Source organism: Chiloscyllium plagiosum, unplaced genomic scaffold, assembly GCF_037043375.1.
Source record: "Chiloscyllium plagiosum isolate Xiang-an unplaced genomic scaffold, Cpla_swu_hap1 HiC_scaffold_5, whole genome shotgun sequence".
Lineage (NCBI taxonomy): Eukaryota > Metazoa > Chordata > Chondrichthyes > Orectolobiformes > Hemiscylliidae > Chiloscyllium > Chiloscyllium plagiosum.
The window spans coordinates 41,780,019-41,804,159 of NW_028270143.1; the positions used below are offsets into that span (position 1 = coordinate 41,780,019).

Consider the following 24,141-nt stretch of genomic DNA (forward strand, 5'->3'; position numbering starts at 1 on the left):
CTGGAATTCACCACCCAGTTTGATGGTTAAGGTGGATACCCTTGACTCATTTCAAAAGGAACTTTGATCTACACATGAAAGTCTATAAACTCTAAAGACTAGGTGCTGGTAAGTGGGATCAGAAAGGGAATGTTGTTTATTCAACAGCAGAGATTGGTATTTCCATGACTCTCGATGTTGGACAAATACCTATTGGAAATTTCCACTTAGCAGACAATTTCCATAGAATCAGTTGTATCACAACCATCACATGTGCAATTCCCATCTATGGCATTGTGACAACCATCTTCGGAAGGTCTGGTCCATGAGTTTAAGCAACACTGTCATAATGGACAGCACGCAATGGACAGCACAGCACTGCACTGTTGAAAGTAGTCTTTTTTTGGAACGAAACCCTGTATGTCTGATTCAGATGTTAGCAAAATATCCCAAGGCACTATTCCAAGGAAGCTCTATTGTTGTCCCAGACTACCCTGTACCCTGGCTAATGTTATTCAATCAAATTATTTGGTTTATATTTCAATATTATTTGTGAATTTTTACATGAGTATTTGATGGCATTTTCCTACATTACGATAGTGACTACACTTCACAAAGTACTTGATTGGCTATAAAGCACTGTGAGGTATCCTTAGACCACAAAAGATGTTGTATAAACATAAGATAATTTTTCTTTTCTTTATTGTGTAACAATGTATTTTCTTAGCTCTTTGTAGTGATATTCTGTAATTGTTGAGGCTGCTTTTCAGGGATTAAAGCATTGATATTGATTGGCAGCTCTGATTGAAATAAAACAGATAAAGGCCTGTCTTTCTATTGAGTATTTTTGAACAAAATATACCTATTTTGCGGGCCTCAAGATAGATGATGCTAATGGTTGATGGAATGATATAAAAGGAAGAATTGGAATTAGAATTGGGTTTACTGTCACATGTTGGAGAAGAACAGGAGTACAATGAAAAGTGTACAATGTTGCCAACACATGGTGCCATCTTGGGTATTAAGTACCAGGTACAATCTTAGGTACAAAAATTACAGAAAATTATTTTTAAAATTACATGACATTACAGATGTACATAGTACAAGTTTGGAAAATCTGAAATAAAGCTAAAAGGACTTCCTTGTAGTCTGTTTGGACACCACCAATTCCCAACAGTAGCCATCTTCACTCCACTGGCTGCCATCCCTGCTCCATTTTGGACTGCTGGCCATCCCCAGTCCACTTCAGGCCACTGGCCATCCCTGTGGAGAGATTGTGTTTGATAAATGTTCCAAGTGTTAAATCTGTTCAGTATCAATATTGCAAATAGATATTGTTATATAAATATATTACTGAAGTGCTAACATTAAATAGTTTAGCTCCTTTGTTTCTTACAGTTGGCACAATTTTACCCAACATTTTCTCTGGTAGAGCCGAGGATACTACCATTAGTGAAACCTGGCTGAGGGATGGGTCAAATAATGGAATTATCTGCTCTACCTTCAGAAAGTGTTGATGCAGCCAAGTGGTTGGATTTGATCTTGTTTTCCAAATTTGACACCCACAGAATACTGAAACCTCTACATTTGATTGTATCATACCCATCTTCATGCATAAAACAAATCACAACAGTCCAAACCAGGTAGCAGAGAAGTGTGCTACATATTAATTGGATTAACAACCATTTTAAGGATTAAATTAAACATATTTAAATAAGATCCGTTTGTGAAATTGACCTGTCCCAGTGTTTGAATTGTTACTCAATCAGCTCACCCAGTGAATACCTCTACTCTCACTCATGTAATGCAATATGATGTGATAAAATCCTAAATAAGGGAAATTTAATGCAATTTTTCTGAAAGAAGTGAAGCTCATTACCATTTCTACCTCATTTATTCCTAAATTCTGCAATAGCATGCATGGAATGACAGAAATGCTTAATAAAATCAGTTAATGCTGTCGTATGAAAAAATGTCCTCAGTATTTCAACACATAAGTGACTTCAACTAATCTTGAGGAAAATAAACTTGCAAGTAAGGTGACTTTTGTTAATATTTTGTACATGGTCCATTTATTCTTGTTAGATTGATAAGAGTTTTATTTTCAGGAAGTAAAGTTTAATTGTAGAAAATGGGATATACGCAATAAATGTTTATCTGTTGCAAAGTGATTTTAACAGCCTTCAGTTCTACCCTCCAACTAAGCTGAATGGTTATAAGAGTGCTCATTTGAGCTTTCCAACTAACCTAGGCAGTTTATATTGACAGTCTTCAATTCGGTAAAAAAATCTGACTTAGTTTGCAAATCACACACAATGGTTCAAAAACTATCTGCTCAAGGTTAGTACAAATTATAATTTTCTCTATTTGCTCCTAGGAGTGTCATCAGAATACCATCAGGAGCTCATAATATAATAAATGTAGAAGAAACTTCACCAGACAAAATTGAGCTTTCGATCATGCTCAGCAGCTCCGTTGGCATCAATGGCCATCAAATGGTGTAATTTGGAATGGGACCTGAGCACAGATGGTCATGATCCAGGAAGTTTGAAAGTTGACACAGCTTGTTACATTTGTGAAATAAAGCATGTGGACATCAAATGAAGATCCCTATGGGTTATGATATAAACAAAAAACAACTTACTGCATATTTTCAAAGTTAAAAATCACACAACACCAGGTTATAGTCCAACAGGTTTAATTGGAAGCACACTAGCTTTCAGAGCGCCGCTCCTTCATCAGGTGGTAGTGGAGGGCTCAATTGTAAGGCACAGAATTTATAGCAAAAGTTTACAGTGTGATGGAACTGAAATTATACATTGAAAAAGACCCTGATTGTCTGTTGAGTCTTTCATCTGTTCGAATACCATGATCGTTCTCAGTCTATGCCATGATGTTTAGATTGATTCTAATCTAAAAAGTGAGCTAACAGGGGGCTAACACCTTCAACATATTGTCTAGCTAACGCCAATTGTTACAGTTAACCTGAGAATGCAACTTTAAAAAAAAAGGTTTTGTGATTTACACATGAAAGAAGTGAAACGATCATGGTATTCGAACAGATGAAAGACTCAACAAACAATCAAGGTATTTTCAATGTATAATTTCAGTTACATCACACTGTAAACTTTTGCTATAAATTCTGTGCCTTACAATTGAGCCCTCCACTACCACCTGATGAAGGAGCGTCACTCCAAAAGCTAGTGTGCTTCCAATTAAACCTGTTGGACTATAACCTGGTGTTGTGTGATCTTTAACTTTGTACACCCCAGTCCAACACCAGCATCTCCATATCATGCATAATTTCAAATTTGTTCCCAACTGCTTCTCTCACCCCTACCATTACTAATTGTATGTTACCCTTCCTTTTGTTCATTCTCTGGTATGTCTGTATCGACTGTGTCTACTCTGCCAGGGTAACCAATGCTGGAAAACTTAAGACATGGGATGCTCTACCAAAGGAGTAGGGCAGGGTTAACAGTAAACAAACAGTCAACAACATAAATGACAATGTAAATATGGCAATATTGGAGAAATATGAGTGCAGCAAGTTAAATTCTAAAGCATATAAAGACAAAGGAAAGCTAGCAACTCACCAAATTGTAAAGGCTCCTTCAATAAAGCTCCTTCCAAACAAATGATCTCCACCATCTAGAAAGATTATGAGAACATCATCACCTATAAGTCCTTTTCCAAGTCACACATGATGCTTACCTGTAAATTGGAAATAAATCTCAGGTCCTTCTCTGCGATTGGGTCAAAAACACAAAAAGCTCTTCATAACTACCCCATGCCTACATGCTAACTGAGATCCTGGAGCTGGGCTGGGGGAGAAGTGTGACCCAGGTTGATAAAGAAGACCTGCAAATCATCAACAACAATGAGGAGAAGTTCAGCAGATTACCAGCAGGAGCCACCACAGTCCACAGTGTGGTCCTGTTGACATCCAGGCTGTGTAACTGACTGAAAAAAATCCAGCATCCCAGTAAGGTTTACACTTAAAGGAGCAAGATGAGACAAAAGGCAAAAATGCACTGCAAATTATAAGAAATAAAAGCTCTATTTCTCATCTGCATCTCAGAACTACCATCATGCAATCTTTCCATTTCTGCAACAAATCCCATTGAGTTAAAAACACTTAGCTCTCAGTTAATCATATCCGAAAAGATCCCTGCAGGAAACATATCTACATAGGTCTATGTGCCTGACTCACTCACTTCCACCACAACGTGCAGGACTAAATAACCCGATACCCCGACCTCCTCTTCTATCCTTAGAAATAGAGATCTCCTGCTATCACAGAAAATGTAACAGCTGAACATTCACTTTTCCCCTCTCTTTATCTAAGGCCTCAAATATATCTTCCAGGTGAAGCAGTGTTTTACTCAGACTTCATTCAATCTAATCTACTGCTTTTGCTGCTCACAATGGGATTTATTTTCCATTGGTGAGATCAAACTCTAACTGAGTGATTGTTTTGTAGAACACAGACATATAAATCTATGGGGCGAATCATATTACCCAAGATGTTTGTTTATTTGCAGATACATTCTATTTTGTTCAAAAACCTAGTCAGTCAGGGTGGCATTTTATAAATTTCTGCTTTCGGACCAAGACCAGCCTGATTTAAATTTCAGAAACAGAGGCCTCACGCTTACAATTCAGTGTCTGACCTGAGATGTCACCTTTTGTATCTCTACCTGATTGAAGTTTGGAAAGTTAGCCAGACACTGATAAAACCTTTAATTATCTCAGGGCAGTGATTTGAAATGGATTCTGAATTTCTGTCTTAATCAATCGAAATTTGCAACTCCTTTCTAACAGAGTCCATCATCAACTATTTTAGGTTTGTTCACTCTTCTCACACCAACTGTATGATTCTTTGATCTCTGCGCCCATAAACTCTCTGTTGTGTGCTCTCTCTCTGCACCTGATGAAGGAGCATTGCTCTGACAGCTTATGATTCCACATAAATCTGTTGGGCTATTGTGTTGTGATTTTTCACTTGTCCACACCAGCATGTCCACCTTCACCTCCACCTCCACATCCTGTCCATAGGAATAGCTGTGATCTACCAGTTGCTTACTTTTTCAGGAACCCACCCCTTCTGCCATGCTGACATTTCAGTCCTGGGTCTGCTGCAGAGTTCAAGGAACAACTCCTCTGTTTCCACTTAAGCATTTTACAGATTCTCAAGATTGAATTCTACAACTTCAGAGCTTGACTTCATGACATCTATCATTCATTTCTCCTCCACCATTCCCTATCCCCCACCTCCACAGGTATGTTTTCTTTGTGTCTTGCTTGTTTTCCACTCAGTAAAGATGAATCATTTTTGCCTTACTACATCTTAGTTCACACCCATTTTGCGTCTCTGGTTAATTTCTCCACAATTAGCAATCCCTTTCTGTTTTGCACGGAGCCTCCACGTCATCTGCTGCCCGAAAAACCCCGTACCTCACCGCAGTGAAAAAGGATAAAAAGCACCGTTTCCAATCACTTTAAGGACGATGGATGAGTCATTATGAACTAAAAATATGAATTCTGGTCCTTTCTTCAGAGATGCTGCCAGACCAGCTGAGTTTCTCCAGCATTCTGTTTATTTTGGATTTTAGGAACTTTCCAAGATTTCAAAAATCCAATTTCCACTATTTTGCAATTGTTGGACATAGAACTTTGTTTGATTTCTTCTTTTCAGGATCGATGCATGTTGTGGACAAAGCGGGAATAAGATTGTCGAGGACACGGAGCTTGTCAGAGATTGCAAGACAGTGCAGGGACAGCAGCTTTATCAAGAGTGACAGGTAGAGAGCGGGGAGAGCAGGTTTATAAAGAGTGAGGGAGAGAGAGCAGGGAGAGCAGATTTATACAGAGTGAGGGAGAGAGAGAGATTGGGGAGAGCAGATTTATAAAGAGTGAGGGAGAGAGAGAGTGGGGAGAGCAGATTTATAAAGAGTGAGAGAGCGGGCAGAGCAGATTTATAAAGAGTAAGAGAGAGAGAGTGAGTGCGGGGAGAGCAGGTTTATAAAGAGAGAGGGAACAGGGAGAGCAGGTTTATGAAGAGTGAGGGAGAGAGAGTGGGTAGAGCAGGTTTATAAAGAGAGAGAGAGAGAGAGAATGGGGAGAGCAGGTTTATAAAAGAGTGAGGGAGAGGGAGAGCAGGGAGAGCAGGTTTAGACAGAGAGAGCGAGAGAGAAAGCAGGGAGAGCAGGTTTATAAAGAGCGAGAGGGAGAGAACGGGGAGAGCAGGTTTATGAAGAGTGAGGGAGAGAGAGTGGGTAGAGCAGGTTTGTAAAGAGTGAGAGAGAGAACGGGGAGAGCAGCTTCATAAAGAGTGAGAGAGAGCGGGGAGGGCAGGTTTATTAAGAATGAGAGAGACCGGGGAGCGAAACTTTCTAAAGATTGAGAGAGAGTGAGAGCGTGGAGAGCAGTTTTGTAAAGAGTGAAAGAGAAGAGTGGGGAGAGCAGCTTTATAAAGTGTGAGAGAGAGTGGGGAGAGCACATTTATAAAGAGTGAGAGAGAGAGTGGGGAGGGCAGGTTTATTAAGAGTGAGAGAGAGCGGGGAGAGCAGCTTTCTAAAGATTGAGAGAGAGTGAGCGTGGAGAGCAGTTTTGTAAAGAGTGAAAGAGAAAGAGTGGGGAGAGCAGCTTTATAAAGTGTGAGAGAGCGGGGAGAGCAGTTTTATAAAGAGTGAGGGAGAGAGAGCGGAGAGAGCAGCTTTATTAAGAGTGAGAGAGAGTGGCGAGTGCATGTTTATAAAGAGAGAGAGCGGGGATAGCGGGTTTATTAAGAGTGAGAGAGCAGGAAGAGCACGTTTATAAAGACCGAGAGGGAGAGAACGGGGAGAGCAGGTTTATAAAGTATGAGAGAAAAAGAGCAGGGAGAGCAGCTTTATAAAGAGTGAGAGAGAGACAGTGCGAGGAGAGCAGGTTTATAAAGAGTGAAGGAGAGACAGCAGGGAGAGCAGCTTTATAAAGAATGAGGGAGAGAGAGTGGGGAAAGCATGTTTATTTAGAGAGAGAGAGCGGGGAGAGCAGGTTTATAAAGAGTGAGAGAGCGGGGAGAGCAGGTTTATTTAGAGAGAGAGAGCGGGGAGAGCAGATTTATTAAGAGTGAGAGAGAGAGCAGGGAGAGCAATTTTGTAAAGAGTGAAAGAGAAAGAGTGGGTAGAGCAGCTTTATAAAGAGTGAGAGAGAGAGAGAGCGGGGTGAGCAGCTTTATAAAGAGTGAGGGAGAGAAAGTGGGGAGAGCAGGATAATTAAGAGTGAGAGGGAGAGAGAGATCGGGGAGAGCAGGTTTATAAAGAATGAGAGAGAGAGCGGGTAGAGCAACTTTATAAAGAGTGAGGGAGAGAGAGAGCGGCGAGTGCACGTTTATAAAGAGTGAGAAAGAGAGCAGGGATAGCTGGTTAATTAAGAGTGAGAGAGAAAGTGCAGGGAGAACAGCTTTATGAAGAGTGAGAGAGAGAGAGAGATTCGGGAGAGCAGGTTTAGAACAAGTGAGAGAGAGAGAGTGAAAGCAGGGAGAGTAACTTTATAAAGAGTGAGAGAGAGCGGGGAGAGCAGGTTTATAAAGTGTGAGGGAGAAAGAGTGTCGGGAGAGCAGGTTTATAAAGAGTGAGGGAGAAAGAGTGTCGGGAGAGCAGGTTTATAAAGAGTGAGGGGGAGAGAGAGCATAGAGAGCAGTTTTATAAAGTGTGAGAGAAAGAGCAGGGAGAGCAGCTTTAAGAAGAGTGAGAGAGAGAGATCAGGCAGAGCAGGTTTAGAACGAGCGAGCGAGAGAGAGAGAGAGACTAAGAGCGACTTTATAAAGAGTGAGACAGAGAGTGGGGGGAGCAGGTTTATAAAGTGCGAGGGAGAGAGATTGTGGGGAGAGCAGGTTTATAAAGTGCGAGGGAGAGAGATTGTGGGGAGAGCAGGTTTATAAAGAGTGAGAGAGAGAGAGAGAGTGTAGGGAGAGCTGGTTTATAAAGAGTGAGGGAGAGAGAGCGGGGAGAGCAGCTTTATAAAAGAGTGAGGGAGAGAGAGAGCAGGGACAGCAGGTTTATAAAGAGTGAGGTAGAGAGAGCGGGGAGGGCAGATTTATTAAGAGTGTGAGAGCGCGGGGAGGGCAGGTTTATTAAGAGTGAGAGAGAGAGAGAGAGCGGGGAGAGCAGCTTTCTAAAGATTGAGGGAGAGTGAGAGCGTGGAGAGCAGTTTTGTAAAGAGTGAAAGAGAAAGAGTGGGGAGAGCAGCTTTATAAAGTGTGAGGGAGAGAGCGGAAGGAGCAGTTTTATAAAGAGAGAGGGAGAGAGGGCGAGGAGAGCAGCTTTATAAAGAGTGAGGGAGAAAGAGAGCGGGGAGAGCAGCTTTATACGGAGAGAGTGAGAGAGAGAGCAGGAAGAGCAGGTTTATAAAAAGTGAGGGAGAGAGAGAGCAGGGAGTGCAGGTTTATAAAGAGTGAGGGAGAGAGAGTAGGGAAGCAGGTTTATAAAGAGTGAGGGAGAGAGAGAGTGAGGAGAGCAGCTTTATACAGAGAGAGTGAGAGAGAGCAGGAAGAGCAGGTTTATAAAGAGTGAGAGAGAGAGTGGGGAGAGCAGGTTTATAAAAAGTGAGGGAGAGAGTGGGGAGAGCAGCTTTATAAAGAGTGAGAGAGCGGGGAGAGCAGGTTTATAAAGAGTGAGAGGGAGAGAGAGTGGGGAGAGCAGGTTTATAAAGAATGAAGGAGAGAGACCGGGAAAGCAGCTTTATAAAGTGAGAGAGAGCGTGGAGAGCGGCTTTATTAAGAGTGAGAGAGAAAGAGTGGGGAGAGCAGGTTTATTAAGAGTGTGAGAGAGTGAGCCGGGAAAGCAGCTTTCTAAAGATTGAGTGATAGAGAGAGCATGGGGAGAGCAGCTTTATAAAGACTGAGGGACAGAGAAAGTGGGGAGAGCAGGTTTATAAAGTGTAATGGAGAGAGAGAGCAGGGAGAGCAGATTTATAGAGATTGAGAAAGAGAGCGGGGAGAGAAGGTTTGTAAAGTGTGAGAGAGAGAGCAGGGAGATCAGCTTTAGAAAGAATGAAGGAGAGAGAGAGCGGGGAGAGCAGCTTTCTAAAGATTGAGGGAGAGTGAGAGCGTGGAGCGCAGTTTTGTAAAGAGTGAAAGAGAAAGAGTGGGGAGAGCAGCTTTATAAAGAGTGAGAGAGAGATCGGAAGGAGCAGTTTTATAAAGAGAGAGGGAGAGAGGGTGAGGAGAGCAGCTTTATAAAGAGTGAGAGAGAATGGCGAGTGCACGTTTATAAAGAGTGAGAGAGTGAGCGGGGAGAGCAGCTTTATAAAGAGTGAAGGCGAAAGAGAGCGGGGAGAGCAGCTTTATACAGAGAGAGTGAGAGAGAGAGCAGGAAGAGCAGGTTTATAAAGAGTGAGGGAGAGAGAGAGTAGGGAGAGCAGGTTTATAAAGAGTGAGGGAGAGAGAGCGCGGGGAGAGCAGCTTTATAAAGAGTGAGGGAGAGAGCGCGGGGAGAGCAGGTTTATAAAGAGTAAGGGAGAGAGAGAGAGAGCAGGGAGAGCAGGTTTATAGAGAGTGAGAAAGAGAGAGTGAGGAGAACAGGTTTACAAAGAGTGAGTGAGAGAGTGGGGAGAGCAGCTTTATAAAGAGTGAGGGAGAGCGGGGAGAGCAGGTTTCTAAAGTTTGTGAGAGAGAAATCGGGGAGAGCAGATTTATAAAGGGTGGGTGAGAGAGAGAGAGCAGGGAGAGCAGGTTTACAAAGAGTGAGAGAGAGCGTGGTGACAGCAGGTTTATAAAGTGTGAGAGAGAGAGCAGGGAGAGCAGCTTTATAAAGAGAGAGCGGGGAGAGCAGGTTTATAAAGAGTGAGTGAGAGAGAGAGCGGGGAGAGCAGGTTTAGAAAGAGTGAGATAGTGAGTGGGGAGAGCAGGTTTATAAAGATTGAGAGAGAGAGCAGGGAGAGCAATTTTACAAAGAGTTAGAGAGCGAGTGGAGAGAGCAAGTCTATAAAGAGTGAGAGAGAGCAGGTTTATAAAGAGTGAGAGAGAGAGAGAGAGAAAGCGGGGAGAGCAGGTTTACAAAGAGTGAGATAGTGAGTGGGGAGAGCAGGTTTATAAAGAGTGAGAGAGAGAGCAGGGAGAGCAGCTTTTTAAAAAGTGAGAGAGAGAGAGCAGGGAGAGCAGGTTTATAACGAGTGAGGGAGAGAGAGCGGGGAGAACGGGTTTACAAAGAGTGAGATAGTGAGTGGGGAGAGCAAGTCTATAAAGAGAGAGAGAGTAGGGAGAGCAGGTTTATAAAGAGTGAGAGAGAGAGCGCGGGGAGAGCAGCTTTATAAAGAGTGAGGGAGAGAGCGCGGGGAGAGCAGCTTTATAAAGAGTGAGGGATAGAGAGAGTGGGGAGAGCAGGTTTATAAAGAGTAAGGGAGAGAGAGAGAGCAGAGAGAGCAGGTTTATAGAGAGTTAGAAAGAGAGAGTGGGGAGAACAGGTTTACAAAGAGTGAGTGAGAGAGTGGGGAGAGCAGCTTCATAACGAGTGTGAGAGCGCGGGGAGAGCAGGTTTCTAAAGAGTAAGGGGGAGAGAGAGAGAGAGCAGGTTTATAGAGAGTTAGAAAGAGAGATTGTGTGAGAGAGAGATCGGGGAGAGCAGGTTTATAAAGTTAGTGGGAGAGAGAGCAGGGAGCCAGGTTTATAGAGAGTGTGAAAGTGTGAGCGGGGAGAGCAGGTTTATAAAGAATGAGAGAGAGAGAGAGCAACGAGAGCAGGTTTCTAAAGAGTGAGTGAGAGTGAGCGGGGAGAGCATGTTTACTAAGAGTGAAAGAGATAGAGAGCAGGGAGAGCAGCTTTATAAAGAGTGGGAGAGAGAAAGCAGGGAGAGCAGCTTTATAAAACGTGGGCGATAGAGCGCGGGGAAAGCAGGTTTATAAAAGTGAGAGAGAGCGGGGAGAGCAGCTTTTTTAAGAGTGGGAGATAGAGAGTGGGGAGAACAGGTTTATAAAGAGTGAGAGAGAGAGCGGGGAGAGCAGCTTTATAAAGAATGAGGGCGAGAGAGCGAGGAGAGCAGGTTTATAAAAAGTGTGAGAGAGAGCGGTGAAAGCAGATTTATAAAGAGTGAGAGAGCGGGGAGAGCAGCTTTATAAAGAGTGAGAGAGAGAGAGCGGGGTGAGCAGCTTTATAAAGAGTGAAGGAGAGAAAGTGGGGAGAGCAGGATAATTAAGAGTGAGAGGGAGAGAGATCGGGGAGAGCAGGTTTATAAAGAGTGAGGGAGAGAGAGAGCGGCGAGTGCACGTTTATAAAGAGTGAGAAAGAGAGCAGGTTTACAAAGTGAGAGAGCGGGGAGAGCAGCTTTATAAAGAGTGAGAGAGAGAGAGCGGGGTGAGCAGCTTTATAAAGAGTGAGGGAGAGAAAGTGGGGAGAGCAGGATAATTAAGAGTGAGAGGGAGAGAGATCGGGGAGAGCAGGTTTATAAAGAGTGAGGGAGAGAGAGCGCGGCGAGTGCACGTTTATAAAGAGTGAGAAAGAGAGCAGGGATAGCTGGTTAATTAAGAGTGAGAGAGAAAGTGCAGGGAGAACAGCTTTATGAAGAGTGAGAGAGAGAGAGATTCGGGAGAGCAGGTTTAGAACAAGTGAGAGAGAGAGAGTGAAAGCGGGGAGAGCAACTTTATAAAGAGTGAGAGAGAGCGGGGAGAGCAGGTTTATAAAGTGTGAGGGAGAAAGAGTGTCGGGAGAGCAGGTTTATAAAGAGTGAGGGAGAAAGAGTGTCGGGAGAGCAGGTTTATAAAGAGTGAGGGGGAGAGAGAGCGTAGAGAGCAGTTTTATAAAGAGTGAGAGAGAAAGAGCAGGGAGAGCAGCTTTAAGAAGAGTGAGAGAGAGAGATCAGGCAGAGCAGGTTTAGAACGAGCGAGCGAGAAAGAGAGAGAGACTGAGAGCGACTTTATAAAGAGTGAGAGAGAGAGTGGGGAGAGCTGGTTTATAAAGAGTGAGGGAGAGAGCAGGGAGAGCAGCTTTATAAAAGAGTGAGGGAGAGAGAGCAGGGAGAGCAGGTTTATAAAGAGTGAGGTAGAGAGAGCGGGGAGGGCAGGTTTATTAAGAGTGTGAGAGCGCGGGGAGGACAGGTTTATTAAGAGTGAGAGAGAGAGAGCGGGGAGAGCAGCTTTCTAAAGATTGAGGGAGAGTGAGAGCGTGGAGAGCAGTTTTGTAAAGAGTGAAAGAGAAAGAGAGGGGAGAGCAGCTTTATAAAGAGTGAGAGAGAGCGGACGGAGCAGTTTTATAAAGAGAGAGGGAGAGAGGGCGAGGAGAGCAGCTTTATAAAGAGTGAGAGAGAGAGTGGCGAGTGCACGTTTATAAAGAGTTAGAGAGTGAGCGGGGAGAGCAGGTTTATAAAGAGTGAGGGAGAAAGAGAGCGGGGAGAGCAGCTTTATACAGAGAGAGTGAGAGAGAGCAGGAAGAGCAGGTTTATAAAAAGTGAGGGAGAGAGAGTAGGGAGAGCAGGTTTATAAAGAGTGAGGGAGAGAGAGTAGGGAGAGCAGGTTTATAAAGAGTGAGGGAGAGAGAGTGGGGAGAGCAGTTTTATAAAGAGTGAGGGAGGGACAGAGCTGGGAGAGCAGGTTTATAAAGAGTGAGGGAGAGGGAGAGCGGGGAGAGCAGCTTTATACAGAGAGAGTGAGAGAGCAGGAAGAGCAGGTTTATAAAGAGTGAGTGAGAGAGTGGGGAGAGCAGGTTTATAAAAAGTGAGGGAGAGAGTGGGGAGAGCAGCTTTATAAAGAGTGAGAGAGCGGGGAGAGCAGGTTTATAAAGAGTGAGAGGGAGAGAGAGAATGGGGAGAGCAGGTTTATAAAGAATGAAGGAGAGACACCGGGGAAGGCAGCTTTATAGAGTGAGAGAGAGAGAGCGTGGAGAGCGGCTTTATTAAGAGTGAGAGAGAAAGAGTGGGGAGAGCAGCTTTATAAAGAGTGAGAGAGCGGGGAGAGCAGGTTTATAAAGAGTGAGGGGGAGAGAGAGAATGGGGAGAGCAGGTTTATAAAGAATGAAGGAGAGAGACCGGGGAAGGCAGCTTTATAGAGTGAGAGAGAGAGAGCGTGGAGAGCGGCTTTATTAAGAGTGAGAGAGAAAGAGTGGGGAGAGCAGGTTTATTAAGAGTGTGAGAGAGTGAGCGGGGAAAGCAGCTTTCTAAAGATTGAGTGATAGAGAGAGCACGGGGAGAGCAGCTTTATAAAGACTGAGGGACAGAGAAAGTGGGGAGAGCAGGTTTATAAAGTGTAATGGAGAGAAAGAGCAGGGAGAGCAGATTTATAGAGATTGAGAAAGAGAGCGGGGAGAGCAGGTTTGTAAAGTGTGAGAGAGAGAGCGGGGAGATGAGCTTTATAAAGAATGAAGGAGAGAGAGCGGGGAGAGCAGCTTTCTAAAGATTGAGGGAGAGGGAGAGCGTGGAGAGCAGTTTTGTAAAGAGTGAAAGAGAAAGAGTGGGGAGAGCAGCTGTATAAAGAGTGAGAGAGAGATCGGAAGGAGCAGTTTTATAAAGAGAGAGGGAGAGAGGGCGAGGAGAGCAGCTTTATAAAGAGTGAGAGAGAATGGCGAGTGCACGTTTATAAAGAGTGAGAGAGTGAGCGGGGAGAGCAGCTTTATACAGAGAGAGTGAGAGAGAGCAGGAAGAACAGGTTTATAAAGAGTGAGGGAGAGAGAGAGTAGGGAGAGCAGGTTTATAAAAAGTGAGGGAGAGAGAGCGCGTGGAGAGCAGCTTTATAAAGAGTGAGTGAGAGAGCGCGGGGAGAGCAGGTTTATAAAGAGTGAGGGATAGAGAGAGTGGGGAGTGCAGGTTTATATAGAGTAAGGGAGAGAGAGAGAGAGAAAGAGAGAGCAGGGAGAGCAGGTTTATAGAGAGTGAGAAAGAGAGAGTGGGGAGAACAGGTTTACAAAGAGTGAGTGAGAGAGTGGGGAGAGCAGTTTTATAAAGAGTGAGGGAGAGATCCGAAGGAGCAGTTTTATAAAGAGAGAGGGAGAGAGGGCGAGGAGAGCAGCTTTATAAAGAGTGAGAGAGAATGGCGAGTGCACGTTTATAAAGAGTGAGAGAGTGAGCGGGGAGAGCAGCTTTATAAAGAGTGAAGGAGAAAGACAGCGGGGAGAGCAGCTTTATACAGAGAGAGTGAGAGAGAGCAGGAAGAACAGGTTTATAAAGAGTGAGGGAGAGAGAGAGTAGGTAGAGCAGGTTTATAAAGAGTGAGGGAGAGAGAGCGCGTGGAGAGCAGCTTTATAAAGAGTGAGTGAGAGAGCGCGGGGAGAGCAGGTTTATAAAGAGTGAGGGATAGAGAGAGTGGGGAGTGCAGGTTTATATAGAGTAAGGGAGAGAGAGAGAGAGAAAGAGAGAGCAGGGAGAGCAGGTTTATAGAGAGTGAGAAAGAGAGAGTGGGGAGAACAGGTTTACAAAGAGTGAGTGAGAGAGTGGGGAGAGCAGCTTTATAAAGAGTGAGGGAGAGAGAGCGGGGAGAGCAGGTTTCTAAAGTGTGTGAGAGAGAGATCGGGGAGAACAGGTTTATAAAGGGTGTGTGAGAGAGAGGGAGCAGGGAGAGCAGGTTTACAAAGAGTGAGAGAGAGCGTGGTGACAGCAGGTTTATAAAGAGTGAGAGAGAGAGCAGGGAGAACAGGTTTATAAAGTTAGTTGGAGAGAGAGTGGGGAGCCAGGTTTATAGAGAGTGTGAGAGTGTGAGCGAGGAGAGCAGGTTTATAAAGAGTGAGAGAGAGAGAGAGCAGAACAGGTTTACAAAGAGTGAGAGAGAGAGAGCAACGAGAGCAGATTTCTAAAGAGTGAATGAGAGAGAGCGGGGAGAGCACGTTTATAAAGAGTGAAGGAGAGAGCGCGGGGAGAGCACGTTTACTAAGAGTGAGAGAGAAAGAGAGCGGGGACAGCAGCTTTATAAAGTGTCGGGGAGAGAGAGAGCGCGGCAAGTGCTCGTTTATAAAGATTGAGAGAGAGAGCGGGGAGTGCAGGTTTATAATGTGTGTGTGAGACAGAGCAGGGAGAGCAGGTTTATAAAGTGTGTGAGAGACAGAGCAGGGAGAGCAGATTTATAAAGAGAGAGAGCGGGGAGAGCAGCTTTATAAAGAATGAGAGATCAAGAGCAGGTTTACAAAGATCGAGAGAGAGAGAGAGAGAGAGCAGGGAGAGCAGATTTATAAAGAGTGAGAGAGAGAGAGAACATGGAGAGCAGGTTTATAAAGAGTGAGGAATAGAGATTGGGGAGAGCAGAGTTATAAAGAGTAAGAGAGAAAGAGCGGGGAGAGCAGGTTTATAAAGAGTGAGAGAGAGAGAGAGTGAGAGAGAGAGAGCGGGGAGATCAGGTTTATAAAGAGTGAGAGAGAAAGGGGAGAGCAGCTTTATAAAGAGTGAGAGATAGAGAGCAGGGAGAGCAGGGTTGTAAAGAGTGAGAGAGCGAGAGTGGGGAGAGCAGCTTTATTAAGAGGGAGAGAGAGAGCGGGGTGAACAGTTTTATAAAGAGTGAAAAGGAGAGGCAGAGCGAGGAGAGCAGGTTTATTAAGAATGAAAGAGAGTGAGAGTGAGGAGAGCAGGTTTATGAAGAGTGAGAGAGAGAGCGAGCAGAGAGAGCAGGTCTATAAAGAGTGAGAGAGAGAGAGCGGGGAGAGCGGGTTTATAAAGTTAGTGGGAGAGAGAGCGGGGAGCCAGGTTTATAGAGAGTGTGAAAGTGTGAGCGGGGAGAGCAGGTTTATAAAGAGTGAGAGAGAGAGCAACAAGAGCAGGTTTCTAAAGAGTGAGTGAGAGTGAGCGGGGAGAGCATGTTTACTAAGAGTGAAAGAGATAGAGAGCAGGGAGAGCAGCTTTATAAAGAGTGGGAGAGAGAGAGCGAGTCAAGCAGGTTTACAAAGAGTGAGAGAAAGAGCAGGGAAAGCAGGTTTATAAAGAGTGAGAGAGAGAGCGCAGGGAGAGCAGGTTTATAAAGAATGAGGAATAGAGATTGGGGAGAGCAGGTTTATAAAGAGTGAGAGAGAAAGAGCAGGGAGAGCAGGTTTACAAAGAGTGAGAGAGAGAGCGCAGGGAGATCAGGTTTATAAAGAGAGAGAGAGCGGGGAGATCAGGTTTATAAAGAGTGAGAGATCAAGAGCAGGTTACAAAGATCGAGAGAGAGAGAGCGGGGAGAGCAGATTTATAAAGAATGAGAACGAGAGCAGGGAGAGCAGCTTTTTAGAGAGTGAGAAAGAGAGAGCGGGGAGAGCAGGTTTACAAAGTGTGAGAGAGAGAGAGCGGTGAGAGCAGATTTACAAAGAGTGAGAGAGAGAGCAGGGAGAGCAGGTTTATAAAGAGTGAGGAATAGAGATTGGGGAGAGCAGGTTTATAAAGAGTGAGAGAGAAAGAGCAGGGAGAGCAGGTTTACATCGATGAGAGAGAGAGAGAGAGAGAACGGGGAGATCAGGTTTATAAAGAGTGAGAGAGCGGAGAGAGCAGCTTTATAAAGAGTGAGAGATAGAGAGCAGGGAGAGCAGGGTTGTAAAGAGTGAGAGAGAGCGCGCGGGGAGAGCAGCTTTATAAAGAATGAGAGATCAAGAGCAGGTTTACAAAGATCGAGAGAGAGAGAGTGGGGAGAGCAGATTTATAAAGAGTGAGAGAGAGAGCAGGGAGAGCAGGTTTACAAAGTGTGAGAGAGCGCGGTGTGAGCAGGTTTACAAAGTGTGAGAGAGAGCGGTGAGAGCAGGTTTACAAAGAGTGAGAGTGCGTGGTGAGAGCAGCTTTATAAAGAGTGAGAGAGAGAAAGCGGGGAGAACAGCTTTACAAAGAGTGTGGGAGAAGGCGGAGATAGCAGGTTTATAAAGAGTGAGAGAGAGAGAAGGGAGAGCAGGGTTGTAAAGAGTGAGAGAGAGATCGGGGTGAGCAGCTGTATAAAGAGACAGAGCGCGGGGAGAGCAGCTTTATAAAGAGAGAGTGAGTGGGGAGAGCAGCTTTATAATGAGAGAGCAGAGAAAGCAGGATTATAAACTTGAGAGAGAGAGTGGGGAGAACAGCTTTATAAAGAGTGGGCAATAGAGAGCGGGGAGAGCAGCTTTAAAAAGAGTGAGAGAGAAAGAGCACAGAGAGCAGCTTTAAAAAGAGTGAGAGAGAGAGAGAGCGGGGAGAGCAGCTTTTTAAAGAGTGAGGGAGAGGGAGAACGGGGAGAGCAGCTTTATAGAGAGTGAAAGAGAAAGAATGGGGAGAGCAGCTTTATAAAGAGTGAGAGAGTGAGAGCGGGGAGAGCTGCTTTATTAAGAGGGAGAGAGAGAGAGAGCAGGGTGAAGAGTTTTATAAAGAGTGAAAAGGAGAGGCAGAGCGGGGAGAGCAGTTTTATTAAGAATAAGAGAGAGCAAGGGTGAGGAGAGCAGGTTTATGAAGAGCGAGAGAGAGAGAGAAAGAGAGAGAGAAAGAGCAGGGAGAGCAGCCTTATAAAGAGGGAAAGAGAGAGAGCGGGGAGAGCAGCATTATAAAGAGGGAGAGAGAGAGAGCGGGGAGAGCGGGTTTATGAAGTTAGTGGGAGAGAGAGCGGGGAGCCAGGTTTATAGAGAGTGAGATCGAGCAACCGTGGAGAACAGCTATATAAAGAGAGATAGAGCTGCGAAAGCAGATTTATAAAGATTGAGAGAGAGAGAGCGAGGAGAGCAGATTTATAAAGAGTGAGAGAGCGGGGAGAGCAGGTTTACAAAGAGTGAGAGAGAGAGAGCGGGGAGAGTAGCTTTATAAAGAGTGGGCGATAGAGAGTGGGGAGAACAGGTTTATAAAGAGTGAGAGAGAGAGGGAGCGGGGAGAGTAGCTTTATAGAGAGTGAGGGGGAGAGCGGGGAAGGCAGGTTTATAAAGAGTGAGGGAGAAAGCGGGGAGAGCAGTTTTTTAAAGAGTGAGGGAGAGAGAGTGGGGAGAGCAGGTTTATAAAAAGTGAGAGAGAGCGGGGAGAGCAGGTTTACAAAGAGTGAGAGAGAGAGCGATGAAAGCAGCTTTATAAAGAGTGAGAGCAGAGAAAGCAGGTTTATAAACAAGAGAGAGAGCGGGGAGAGCAGCTTTATAAATAGTGGGCGATAGAGCGCGGGGAGAACAGGTTTATAAAGAGTGAGAGAGAGAGTGGGGAGAGCAGCTTTATAAAGAGAGAGAGAGCAGTGATAGCAGGTTTATAAATGTGAGAGAGCGGGGAGAGCAGCTTTATAAACAGTGGGCGATAGAGCGCGGGGATAGCAGGTTTACAAAGAGAGAGAGAGAGAGAGAGAGAAAAAGAGAGAGAGAGAGCGGGGAGAGCACCTTTATAAAGAGTGAGGGAGAGAGATCGGGGAAGGCAGGTTTATAAAGAGTGAGAGAGAGAGAGCGGGGAGAGCAGGTTTACAGATAGTGAGAGAGAGCGCGTGGGGAGAGCAGCGTCATAAAGAGTGAGGGAGAGAGAGCGGGAAAGGCAGGTTTACAAAGAATGAGAGAAAGCGGGAACAGCAGCTTTAAAAAGAGTGAGAAATAAAGAGCACGTAGAGCAGCTTTCTGAAGAGTGAGGGAGAGAGATCAGGGAGAGCAACCTTATAAAGAGTGAGAGAGAGAGCGGGGAGAGCAGGTTTACAGAGAGTGAGAATGAGCACGCAGAGAGAGCAGCTTTATAAAGAGAGAGAGAGAGCTGGGAGAGCAGTCTTATAAAATATGAGAGAGTGAGAGCGCGGAGAGCAGGTTTACAAAGATTGAGTGAGAGAGAGCAGGGAGAGTAGATTTATGAAGAGTGAGAGAGAGAGAGCGCGGGGAGAGCAGCTTTAAAAGAGTGAGGGAGAGGGATCAGGGAAGGCAGGTTTATAAAGAGTGAGAGAGAGAGAGCGGGGAGAGCAGGTTTACAGAGAGCACCTGGGCAGAGCAGCGTAATAAAGAGTGAGGGAGAGAGCGGGGAAGGCAGGTTTACAAAGAGTGATAGAGAGAGCGGGGAGAGCAGCTTTAAAAAGAGTGAGAGAGAAAGAGCATGGAGAGCAGCTTTATGAAGATTGAGGGAGAGAGATCAGGGAGAGCAACTTTATAAAGAGTGAGAGAGAGAGAGCAGGGAGAGCTGGTTTATAAAGAGTGAGAGAGAGAGAGCAGGGAGAGCAGCTTTATAAGTATGAGAGAGTGAGAGCGCGGAGAGCAGCTTTACAATGATTGAGTGAGAGAGAGCGGGCAGAGCAGCTTTTTAAAGAGGCAGGTTTATAAATGTGAGAGAAAGAGTGGGGAGAGCAGCTTTATAAAGAGTGAGAGCGCGGGGAGAGCAGCTTTATAAACTATGAGAGCGGGTAGGGCAGGTTTACAAAGATTGAGAGAGAGAGAGCGGGGAGAGCAGCTTTATAAAGAGAGAGAGAGCAGAGAAAGCAGGTTTATAAATGTGAGAGAAAGAGTAGGGAGAGCAGCTTTATAAAGAGTGAAGGAGAGAGCAGGGATAGCAGGTTTACAAAGAGTGAGAGAGAGCGGTGAAAGCAGCTTTATAAAGAGTGAGAGTGAGAGAGAGATCGGGGAGAGCAGCTTTATAAAGAGAGAGAGAGCAGAGAAAGCAGGTTTATAAACTAGAGAGAGTGTGGGGAGAGCAGCTTTACAAAGAGTGAGGGAGAGAGCGCGGATAGCAGGTTTACAAAGAGAGAGAGAGCGGGGAAGGCAGGTTTCTAAAGACTGAGAAAGAGTGAGCAGGGAGAGCAGGTTTATAAAGAGTGAGAGAGAGCACATGGGGAGAGCAGCTTTATAAAGAGAGAGAGAGCGGGGAGGGCAGCTTTATAAAGTATGAGAGAGAGAATGGGGAGAGCAGCTTTAAAAAGAGTGAGAGAGAAAGAGCACAGAGAGCAGCTTTATGAAGAGTGAGAGAGAAAGAGCACAGAGAGCAGCTTTATGAAGAGTGAGGGAGAGAGATATCAGGTAGAGCAACTTTATAAAGAGTGAGAGAGAGAGCTGGGAGAGCAGCTTTATAAAGAGTGAGAATGAGCGCGCAGGGAGAGCAGCTTTATAAAGAGAGAGAGAGCGGGGAGAGCATTCTTATAAAGTATGAGAGAGCGAGAGTGCGGAGAGCAGGTTTACAAAGATTGAGTGAGAGAGAGCAGGGAGAGCAGGTTTATAAAAAGTGAGAGAGAGAGAGAGAAAGCGGGGAGAGCAGGTTTACAAAGAGTCAAAGAGAGTGGGGAGAGCAGCTTTATAAAGAGTGAGAGAGCGGGGAGAGCAGCTTTATAAAGATTGAGAGAGCGAGAGCGGGTAGGGCAGGTTTACAAAGATTGAGAGAGAGAGAGCGGGGAGAGCTGTTTTATAAAGAGTGAGAGAGAGAGTTCGGGGAAAGCAGGTTTATAAAGATTGAGAGAGAGAGCGTGGGGAGAGCAGGTTTACAAAGTGTGAGAGAGAGCGCACGGGGAGAGCAGGCTTCTCAAGAGTGACAGAGAGTGCGGGGAGATCAGCTTTATAAAGAGTGAGAGAGAGAGCAGGGAGAGCAGGTTTATAAAGCGTGAGAGAGAGAGCGCGGTGAGAGCAGGTTTATAAAGAGTGAGAGAGAGAGAGTGGGGAGAGCAGGTTTTTAAAGAGTGAGAGAGATAGAGCAGGGAGAGCAGGTTTCTAAAGAGAGAGAGAGCAAGGAGAGCAGTTTATAAAGTTTGAGAGAGAGGGCGGTGAGAGCAGGTTTATAAAGAGTGAGAGAGAGGGAGCTGGGTGAGCAGATTTATAAAGCGAGAGAGAGAGGGCAGTGAGAGCAGGTTTATAAAGAGTGAGAGAGAGCAGGGAGAGCAGCTTTATAAAGAGCGAGAGAGAGAGAGCGGGGAGAGCAGGTTTACAGAGAGTGAGAACGAGCACGCAGGGAGAGCAGCTTTATAAAGAGAGAGAGCGGGGAGAGCAGGTTTACAAAGTGTGAGAGAGTGCGCGCAGGGAGAGCAGGTTTATAAAGAGTGAGAGAGAAGGAGCCAGGTGAGCAGATTTATAAAGAGTGAGAGAGAGCGGGGAGAGCAGGTTTATAAAGAGTGAGAGAGAGCAGGGAGAGCAGGTTTATAAAGAGAGTGAGAGAGAGCAGGGAGAGCAGGTTTATAAAGAGTGAGAGAGAGAGCGGGGAGAGCAGCTTTATAAAGAGTAAGGGAGAGAGTTCAGGGAAAGCAGGTTTATAAAGAGAGAGAGAGCGCGCGGGGAGAGCAGGTTTATAAAGACTGTCAGAGAGCACGGGGAGATCAGCTTTATAAAGAATGAGGGAGAGAGTTCGGGAAAAGCAGATTTATAAAGAGTGAGAGAGAGAGCGCGGGTAGAGCAGGTTTATAAAGTGTTTAATAGACAGAGCGGGGAGAGCAGGTTTATAAAGAGTGAGAGAGAGACAGCAGGGAGAGCAGGTTTATAAAGAGAGTGAGAGAGCAGGGAGAGCAGTTTTATAAAGAGTGAGAGAGAGAGCGCGGGGAGAGCAGCTTTATAAAGAATGAGGGAGAGAGTTCGGGGAAAGCAGATATATAAAGAGTGAGAGAGAGAGCGCGGGTAGAGCAGGTTTACAAAGTGTGAGAGAAAGCACATGGGGAGAGCAGGTTTATAAAGAGTGACAGAGAGCACGGGGAGATCAGCTTTATAAAAAGTGAGAGAGAGAGAGCAGGGAGAGCAGGTTTCTAAAGAGGGAGAGAGAGAGAGCGGGGAGAGCAGGTTTCTAAAGAGGGAGAGAGAGCGCGGGGAGTGTGGCTTTATAAAAAGAGTGAGAGAGAGAGCGGAGAGAGCAGTTTATAAAGAGTGAGAGAGAGAGGACGGTGAGAGCAGGTTTATAAAGAGTAAGAGAGAGGGAGCCGGGTGAGCAGATGTATAAAGAGCACGAGAGAGAGAGCGGGGAGAACAGGCTTATAAAGAGTGAGAGAGAGAGCGGGGAGTGTGGCTTTATAAAAAGAGTGAGAGAGAGAGAGCGGAGAGAGCAGTTTATAAAGAGTGAGAGAGAGAGGACGGTGAGAGCAGGTTTATAAAGAGTAAGAGAGAGGGAGCCGGGTGAGCAGCTGTATAAAGAGCACGAGAGAGAGAGCGGGGAGAACAGGCTTATAAAGAGTGAGGGAGAGAGAGCGGGGAGAGCAGGTTTCTAAAGAGGGAGAGAGAGAGAGCGAGGAGTGCAGCTTTATAAAGAGTGAGAGGGAGAGAGCAGTTTATAAAGAGTGTGAGAGAGAGAGCAGTGAGAGCAGGTTTATAAAGAGTGAGAAAGAGGGAGCTGGGTGAGCAGATGTATAAAGAGCGCGAGAGAGCGCGGGGAGAACAGGCTTATAAAGAGTGAGGGAAAGAGCGCGGGGAGAGCAGGTTTATAAATAGTGTGAGAGAGAGAGCAGGGAGAGCAGCTTTATAAAGAGTGAGAGAGAGAGAGAGTGTGGAGAGCAGGTTTGTAAAGAGTGAGATAGAGTGAGATCAATGAGAGCAGCTTTATAAAGAGTGAGAGCGCGCGGGGAGAGCAGATTTATGAAGAGTGAGAGAGAGAGCAGGGAAAGCATGTTTACAAAGTGTGAGAGAGAGCGCACAGGGAGAGCAGATTTATAAAGAGTGAGAGAGAGCAGGTTTATAAAGACTGAGAGAGCAAGGAGGGCAGGTTTATAAAGAGTGAGAGAGAGCAGGGAGAGTAGGTTTATAAAGAGTGAGAGAGAGGGTGCCGGGTGAGCAGATGTATAAAGAGTGAGAGAGAGGGAGCCGGGTGAGCAGATGTATAAAGAGTGAGAGAGAGAGAGCGGGGGGAGAACAGGCTTATAAAGACTGAGAGAGAGAGCAGGGAGAGCAGCTTTATAAAGAGTGAGAGCGAGAGAGCGTGGAAAGTAGGCTCATAGAGAGAGAGAGTGGGGAAGGAAGGTTTATAAAGAATGAGAAAGGGAGCGCGGGGAGAGCAGGTTTATAAAGAGTGAGAAAGCGGGGAGAGCAGCTTTATAAAGATTGAGAGCGCGGGGAGAGCAGCTTTATAAAGTATGAGAGAGCGAGACCGGGGAGGGCAGGTTTACAAAGATTGAGAGAGAGAGAGCGGGGGGAGCAGTTTTATAAAGAGTGCGGGAGAGAGTTCGGGGAAAGCAGGTTTATAAAGAGTGAGAGAGAGCAGGGAGAGCAGGTTTATAAAGAGTGAGAGAGAGCGGGGAGTGCAGCTTTTTAAAGAGTGAGAGAGAGAGCAGGGAGAGCAGTTTATAAAGAGTGAGAGAGAGGGAGCGGGGAGAGCATCTGTATAAAGAGTGAGGGAGAGAGTTCGGGGAAAGCAGGTTTATAAAGAGTGGAGAAAGAGCGCGGGGAGACCAGGCTTACAAAGCGTGAGAGAGAGGGTGTGGGGAGAGCAGGTTTATAAAGAGTTACAGAGAGCGTGGGGAGAGCCAGTTTATAAAGAGTGAGAGAGAGAGCAGGGAGAGCAGGTTTATAAAGAGTGAGAGTGCACGTGGGGAGAGCAGGTTTTTAAAGAGTGAGAGAGATAGAGTGGGGAATAGTAGCTTTCTAAAGGGGGAGAGAGCGGGGAGTGCAGCTTTATAAAGGGTGAGAGAGAGAGCGGGGACAGCAGTTTATAAAGAGTGAGAGAGAGGGCGGTGAGAGCAGGTTTATAAAGAGTGAGAGAGAGTGGGTAGAGCAGGTTTAGAAAGTGTGTGAGAGAGAGACAGCGGGGAGATGTGGTATTTCAAGAGTGAGAGAGAGAGCAGGGAGAGCAGCTTTATAAAGAGTGAGAGAGAGAAAGCGGGGAGAGCAGGTTTGCAAAGAGAGAGAGAGAGAGCGGTGAGAGCAGGTTTATAAAGAGTGAGAAAGAGAGCAGGGAAAGCAGGCTGATAATGAATGAGAGAGAGCACGATGAGAGCAGCTTTAAGAACAGTGAGGGAGAGAGAGCGGGGAGAGCAGGTTTATAAAGAGTGAGGAATAGAGATCGGGGAGAGCAGGGTAATAGAGTGTGAGAGAGAGCGGGGAGAGCAGGTTTACAAAGAGCGAGAGAGCGTGGGGAGAACAGGTTTACAAAGAGTGTGAGAGAGAGAGAGAGCGCGGTGAGAGTAGGTTTATAAAGTGTGTGAGAGAGAGCAGGGAGAGCAGTTGAGAGGGAGAGGGTACAATCAGAAGTGACAATATTTCTGTTGAACAAAGGGAACTGTGGAGCTATGAGGCAGGAGCTGGCCAAAGTTCAATGGTGCAATACCTTAGCAGGGATGACAGTGGAGGCACAATGGCGTATATTTCTGTGTATAATTCAGAAGATGCAAGATCAGTTCATTCCAAAAAGGAAGAAAGATCCTAGGAAGAGGCATGTTTGGCCGTGGCTGACGAGA

The 24,141-nt window shown here is 45.6% G+C and overlaps 1 protein-coding gene across 1 annotated transcript in view; it reads right to left on the reverse strand.

The window, feature by feature from the left end:
• Positions 1 to 1,150: 1,150 nt before the first annotated feature.
• Positions 1,151 to 24,141, reverse strand: part of phf14 (PHD finger protein 14) — a 303,155-nt gene continuing 280,164 nt past the window's right edge. The window contains exons 20-21 of the mRNA XM_043689855.2: positions 3,576 to 3,630; positions 1,151 to 1,242 (exon numbers count right to left, since the gene is read on the reverse strand). Coding sequence (XP_043545790.2) covers positions 1,166 to 1,242; positions 3,576 to 3,630 — 132 coding nt within the window. The 3' untranslated portion in view covers positions 1,151 to 1,165. The remainder of the gene's footprint in view (positions 1,243 to 3,575; positions 3,631 to 24,141) is intronic.